This window comes from Mustela erminea, chromosome 7, assembly GCF_009829155.1.
Source record: "Mustela erminea isolate mMusErm1 chromosome 7, mMusErm1.Pri, whole genome shotgun sequence".
NCBI classification, from domain to species: Eukaryota; Metazoa; Chordata; class Mammalia; order Carnivora; family Mustelidae; genus Mustela; species Mustela erminea.
In genome coordinates this window covers 26,339,148-26,346,016 of record NC_045620.1, presented here as the reverse complement: position 1 = coordinate 26,346,016, position 6,869 = coordinate 26,339,148, and the positions used below count along the sequence as shown (strand labels likewise).

The window sequence follows — 6,869 nt, the reverse complement described above, 5'->3', positions numbered from 1 at the left end:
ATCAGCAACTCCCACTAACAGACTCCGACGTCTGGGCCGGCCCAGGACACACCGCCCCCTAAGTCCCCGTCGCTGCCGGCTGGGGGGATCTCTAGAGACAGGACCCCCGTGGGCGGAGAAATCGAGGAGAAGAATCACTCCGCAGTGTCCCTCCTCAGGCAGGGGGCCGGGGCGCCCCCAGGGACGCGGGTTGGGCGCTCCCACGCCCCGCCGAGGCAGGACGTTCCCACACAGGGGTTGGCCTTGGGAAAGGCAGTGGGGCGGGCCCGGGGGCGGGCGCCCCGCGCTCTGGTCCTTCTGCGGGCCCAGTCTCCGTTACTCGCTCTGCGGACCCAAGTTGCCCTCGGCGCTGAGCCGCGAGGTGAGTGAGTGGGTGGGAGAGCCTGGCTGCCGGAGCCCCGCGGGTGAGGGATGGGACTTGAACCCGAACTTTCGTCACCAGTCAGAGCCCGAGTGGTTCCTGCCATCGGAGAGGGTCAGGGGGTTTCTGGCGGCTCAGAGTCAAGGACTTCTCGGGAATTGGCTTCTTTCTGCGCATGGGACGCCATCTCTTTCTCTGGATGTAGATTACTCTTTCCCTCTCCCTATATGTGGGGCTCCCCCACCTGCTTATCAATGACAGGGAGATCTTCCTTCCCAGATGTGGGGGTCCCCTCTCAACACATGGTACAGTCCCTCCTTGTCTCTAATTATTGGGTGCTCCTCGCTCTCCCCTGATGTGAGGGGCCCTTTTTCTTTCCAGAAGTGGGATACTCCCTTCCTTTCCCAAGATGTGTGCTCCTTTTCCTCCCTCTGACCCAGTTCGGTCCTTATCCTCCTCTAAATTCTCCCCCAAATCCTCCCCCCACCCACCCCAACCGCCCTCAGATGCCAAACCCTGAGACTTTCCTGGGAATAGGGGGCTGGGCTCAGCCTGTGGGCCACCCGCCTCTGCCCCCACCAGATTCAGCGGAGCAGGGCTCTGTGAGCACGTAGGCAGCCAATTAGGGGGGAAGGAGTGGGGGCCAGACCTTCTGAGCAGAAACCTTGGCAGATGGCCCTGTGAGGAAAAGAGGTAGCTGTGGGACCTGCTCCCTCCCTACCTGGAGCCCTACTCAGTTTCGTTTGGGAGGGGGAGCAAACCACTGAGGGAGGGTTCCCAGCTTGGCCTGACCAAGCTGGGGCTGGAACCAGAACCCAGGCCCCTCAGCCCCAAACTGTTGAGACCCTCCCTCAGAAGTTAGGCTTCCTCCCATTTCTTGGAAGGTTAATTGAGGTCCTAGGAGGGAGGTTCCAAATGTCTAGGATCCCCACCCACCTCCTTAGGGAGAGCAGACAAAAGTACAAGAGTCAGGGGCATGAGGGTGACCTTGAAGTTCTGGAACCCTACCATCATAACATCTGTGAAAAAGGGTTTCTCTGTGTGGGCTACGTGAGCAGGGCTCACACACACACACACACACACACACACAGATGTTCTTCAGAGCTGCCTGGAGCTTGGTGCTGAGGAAAACAGGACCCGGGATGCGGGGGACCCACGGCCCAGGAAGCGCCGGTAAGACCTGCACGCCCACCCCTGACCAACTCTGAGGCTAGGGGTGGGCTCCTGCCTTCAGGCTGCTCTGGGCCTGCTCCAGACCATTTCCCACAGTCCCACTCCTCCGTCCTGGACCACATACCTCCAGGACATGCAGCTCACATTTGACAGCACCCCTTCCATTCGAAGCTTCCTCAGGGCCTGACCCCCCTAAACCTCAGGCGCCTAAGGCTTTTGTGTCCTGAAGCAGAGGGTACTGACAAGACCTGGCATCTCCTTTCCAGATGCTAGTTAGAAGAAAGGCACCTAAATCAGGAGAGACTTCAACCAAACAGCAGAAGGGCCTTCCGGACCCAGAATAACAACAGATAACAGTTATTGAGGCCTTACTATGTACTCCAAGTTGGATCAACATTTCACACAGATTAACACACTTAGACTTCACGACAGCCATGTATGGCGGACGCTGTGCTACTGTCTCCATTTCTCAGATGAACAAACTGAGGCCCATAGACCTGCATATTAAAAGGGCCAAAGCAGTCCCATGCCGTCCTGGTGGTAGTACCGATGCCTTCCATGTGGGCATCTCTGGTATCAATAAACACAAGCTTTATCGAGACCCTCCCAGTGCCCAGCCTTGCTCTGGACCTCCTGGACACCCATGCGGAGCCCTTGAGGGCTTAGCCAGCAGGGAAAGCTTGCAGGAAAAGAAGCCAGTAGGAAAACCGACTTCTAGTGGCGTAACTTAGGGAGCGCCTCCTGTGTATGCCCTTTCGAGTATAGTACCTTGAATCTTCCCACAGCAGGGTGAGGTAGTTTCTCCTATTGTCCCCACTTTCCAGAGGAGGACATTGAGGCACAGTGAGGTCGAGGGGCGTGCTGGAGGTGGGGTGGGCGGAACTGGGGCTCAAACTGAGCTGACTCCAAAGGTGTGCGCTTGACCCCGGTCAGAGGCACGTGAACAGCGCTCTACAGCTTGCAAAGCGGTTCCACGTCTGCCATCTCGGTTGCTCTCACTCGGTCTTTGTCCACCCACTGCCTTTGCCTGACATGCCCGCCTCACGTCCAATCCAACCAGAGAGCATGAGATTTGAAGCCAAAGAGGCTGAATCACGGCTCTGGCCATGCTCCTTCTTGCTCTGTGAGTTTCAGCAAGTCACTTAGCTGTTCAGTTTCTCCATCTGTAAAACAGAGAGAGAACAGTCTGACCGGGCTCAGAGTGATGCGGAGTAAATGAGTCAACTCCCCTAAAGGCCTGGGGATGGCTCCTGGCCCACTGTAAGTGCTCAGTAAATGCAGCCCTCTTCCCCCCTCTCCCAAGTATTGTGGGGAGAGCTGGGATGGCCCGGGGGCAGCCTGAACTCAGCTCTTCCATTGCCCCTGCAGCCCACCGCGAGGGGAAGATGCCGCCCTACACCAACTACCATGCCCAGCGCTCCTACCCCATGCCTGATGAGCCCTTCTGCACAGAGCTCAGCGCTGAGCAGCGGGCCCTGAAGGAGAAGGAGAAGGGCAGCTGGACCCAGCTGAGCCACGCCGAGAAGGTGGCCTGTAGGTGTCAGGGTGGGGCTGGCTGGGCAGAGTGGGCTGGGTGGTGACTCTGAAAAGGGCACCTGGGTGGCTCAGTCACTTAAGGGTCCCACTCTTGGTTTTGGGTCAGGTCACAGCCTCCCATGCTGAGGTCATGATCTTAGGGTCGTGAGATCGAGCCCTGCAGCTGCTTGAGATTCCCTCTCCCTCTCCCTTCCCCTCTCCCTCTCCCCCACCTCTCTCTAAAATAAATAAGTAAATAAGTAAGTAAATATATAAATAAATAAAATCTTAAAAAGAAAGAGAGAAAGACTGCTACCCAAGACAGCCAGAAATCCCCAAATACCTGATCTGAGGGGTGAAGTTCATCATTTATTTGTTTATTCTTTTATTCAGTCAGCTCTTTGTGCACAGCCAGATGCTAGGTGATGCTGGGGACACAGGAGTGAATCACCTTGATGGTTCTTGCCATTGGCCTAGGGCTCCCAGTTCAATGAGGGAATGGACACAGACCCAGAAAACTGTAACACAGGCTATGTGTCTAGGGTGAGGTGTGTCCAGGGGGTTGTGAGAACCCAAAGAGAGAGATGGAATCCTGGTGGGCCTTGCAGAGGAGGGCATGTTCTGGTTGGCCTTGAATGGTGAGGAGGAGGGTGTCGCCTGGCAGTGGGAACAGCGTGGGGAGAGATACAGAAGCAGGAAAGCATGGACTGTCTTGGGTATCACTGAGTGGTGTGGGGAGGTGGAGCAGAAAGGCAGGTAAGGTGGGTGGGAGGGCAGGGACCTGACCCTGGGAAACAGGAGGGATGTGTCCTGCCTACCAGAAGTTCCCCCAAACAACTCTGATGTTTGGAGCCTACTCCTGGCCATGCTTTGCCTAAAGGGGATGCTCCATAAGAATTTGCTGAATGGGGAGCCTGGGTGGCTCAGTGGGTTGGGCCTCTGCACTCAGCTCAGGTCGTGATCTCAGGGTCCTGGGATCAAGCCCCACATTGGGCTCTCTGCTCAGCGGGAAGCCTGCTTCCCTCTCTCTCTGCCTGCCTCTCTGCCTACTTGTGATCTCCCTCTCTCTATCAAATAAATAAATAAATAAAATTAAAAAAAAAAAAAAGAATTTGTTGAATGGACAGCCTCTGCTGCAAGAGTGGGGAGGCTGGGGATCCCTGAGGCCAAGACTTGGCCCAGGGTCTTGGGAATGGATACACATGAGGCCCCTCCTTCCCCACCCCTCCTCTGCCTCCAGTGTACCGCCTTCAGTTCCATGAGACCTTCGCAGAGATGAACCGTCGCTCCAACGAGTGGAAGACAGTGATGGGTTGTGTTTTCTTCTTTTTTGGATTCACAGCTCTGATGGTTTGGTGGCAGCGGGTCTATGGTGAGTGGCAATCCCTCACCTTGCTACAGCCCTGGGCCATGCCCTTGTGGTCAGAGCCACCAGCCCAGCTCTTACAGGGCGACTATCCTGGCACTCATCTGCGGAGTTTTGAAAAGTCCTCCAGGGTGAAGGGCAGAGCATGGCTGCCTGGGTTGGGATGCAGGAGCTCTACTTCTCTGGGTCTCAATTCCTTCATCTGTAAAATGAAAATAATAGTGCCCACATCACACGGTTCTTTTGAGGATTTAATGGCTGTAAGCCAGTGCCTGGCACATTATCATGAATGGAGTCGTTACTGATTGCTGTTGTAACCATTAGTTTTTCCGTCACAGAGTCTCCAACATAGGAGAGCTTAAACAAGATATAAGTTTTGTTACTCTCACAAAAAAAGGCCAGGGAGAGTATGGAGATTGAAATGTCAGGCTCCTTCTGTGGTGTTGCATGGCTGTCCTCACTGTGTGGCTTCCTTCTTGCCATATGAGATGGCCGCTTCAGTTCCAGCCTTGAAGGCCTACCTTCCAGCCAAGAATAGGGCAAGGGATGCCCCTCCTCTTTAAGGTCCAGAAATTGCCCACATCCCTTCTGCTCAACTCCTGTTGGCTAGAAATGATCACATGACCATGTCTAGCCACAGGGGAAATTGGGAAATGTAGTTTTTAGCACGCTGGTCCCATGCTCAGCTAATGGCTTATGACTACGGAAGAGTGATGCTCCAGGTGTGGTCCCTGGACCAACATCATCATTTGGGGATGCTCAGAAATGCAAATTCTCAGCCCCAGCCTGGATCTACTAAGTCAGATACTGTGAGAGGGAGCCCAGCCATCTGTGTTTTAACAAGCTCTCCAAGTCATTCTGATGGCCACTCAGCTTTAGGAAGCACTGCTCCAGAAGGGACAGGGATGTTGGGGAAGAGCTGGCAGCCTGTGCCCAGCTTTTCACCTCCAACAGCACCTTTCTTCTTCTGTGAGAGTGTGATGGGAATTCCTGCCTTGCATGAGGAAGAAATGAGGGAGACTTTGGGAAGAATTCTAGTCTAGCCCAGTGCTTGGTGCTGACAGGTGCCATAAAGATCTTTTCCTTCTTGGGGCGCTTGGGTGGCTCAGTGGGTTAAAGCCTCTGCCTTCGGCTCAGGTCATGATCCCAAGGTCCGGGGATCGGGCCCCACATCGGGCTCTCTGCTCAGCGGGGAGCCTGCTTCCCCCTCTCTCTCTCTGCCTGCCTCTCTGCCTACTGGTGATCTCTTGTCTGTCAGATAAATAAAATCTAAAAAAAAAAAAAAAAAAAAAATCTTTTCCTTCTTTCCCACCCACTGGGATAGGAAGTCCCAGTGAGGAGGTCTGACAAGCTGAGTTAGCCTTAGAGCAGATGGACCAGGAAGTCAAGTCTGAGCTGGGTGGGGAGGCCCACGGTCCCTCATGCACACACGTCAAGGGACCTAAAATGCCTCTTGAGTGCCCCAGCCTTTTAGTGAACTACTGCCCACTTCAGATTTTTAAAGTGAACACCCTTTCCTCACCTCCTACTTCCAACCCCCTTAGGAAGCAAAAGAAACCATCTCATCCTGGGCCCTTTCCAGTCGGTGGGAGCAAACTCAGTAGTTGTAATTTGAACCAGTGCTCCTATTCCGTTGGGCCATAAGGTAAGGAAGCGGGCTCAGAAAGGGGAAGGAGCTTGGCCCAGTTTCCAGTGAGTCAAAGGCAGAGCTGGGACCAGAACCCAGAGGTCCCTGCAATGAAGCTTTAGCAGGAAGTCTGGTGGGGGGACAGACAGGGTGGAAGTGGGGTCCTCAGCGCAGGGCATCCTAACCCTGTGACTGGAGACCCTGGCTCAGGGGGACAGGGTGGAGGACTTGCAGGGTCCTGAGTCACCCTTGCCCCCACCCTATGCCTTCCCCGCAGTGTTTCCAAGGAAGCCCATCACCCTGACGGATGAGTGGAAGGCCCAACAGCTCCAGCGTATCCTGGATATGAAAGGTAACCCCGTGCAAGGCCTGGCCTCCCAGTGGGACTATGAGAAGAAGGAGTGGAAGAAGTGATGCAGCATCCGGGCTGACCTCCCTGCAGCTCCACTCCGGCCCAGAGCCTGTGGAGGGCCCTTTCCTCTCCTTAATGCCAATAAAGCAGGCCTGTTCTCTTCTGTCTTCAGTCTCCACCTCAGTCTTTACTTGGCACGAACCTTAAACTATACCTAAGATTGAGTACTGGGGTGAAGGAAGGGCAGGAATAAGCCACTTTCCAGCAGCCCAGAGCCCAGCGAGTCATGGAGGGCTTCCTGGAGGAATAGGAACTAGGTTTTAGTCTTAAGGGATCTGCGGCATTAGGAAAGGGAGGAAGGAGAAGGAAAGGTATTCCAGGTGGAGGGAGTGGCTTGAGCAACGCCACGGACTTATTCAATTATTAACAAATATTTACTGAGCACCTACTATATGCCAGGTACTAATCCAGGCCA

General features: G+C 54.6%; 1 protein-coding gene across 2 annotated transcripts; it reads left to right on the top strand.

The window, feature by feature from the left end:
• The first annotated feature begins 270 nt into the window (after positions 1–270).
• On the top strand, positions 271–6,561 carry LOC116595103. Of its 2 annotated transcripts, none has more exons than XM_032351065.1 (5): positions 271–361; positions 1,464–1,534; positions 2,903–3,067; positions 4,290–4,421; positions 6,320–6,561. In XM_032351065.1, the coding sequence occupies exons 2-5, from the start codon at positions 1,504–1,506 to the stop codon at positions 6,454–6,456; spliced, it is 465 nt and encodes a 154-aa protein (XP_032206956.1). In that variant the 5' UTR covers positions 271–361; positions 1,464–1,503; the 3' UTR covers positions 6,457–6,561. The 2 variants fall into 2 exon arrangements, with proteins under 2 accessions (XP_032206956.1, XP_032206955.1); XM_032351064.1 differs by having other exon boundaries at positions 274–361; positions 1,453–1,534.
• The last annotated feature ends 308 nt before the right edge of the window (positions 6,562–6,869 follow it).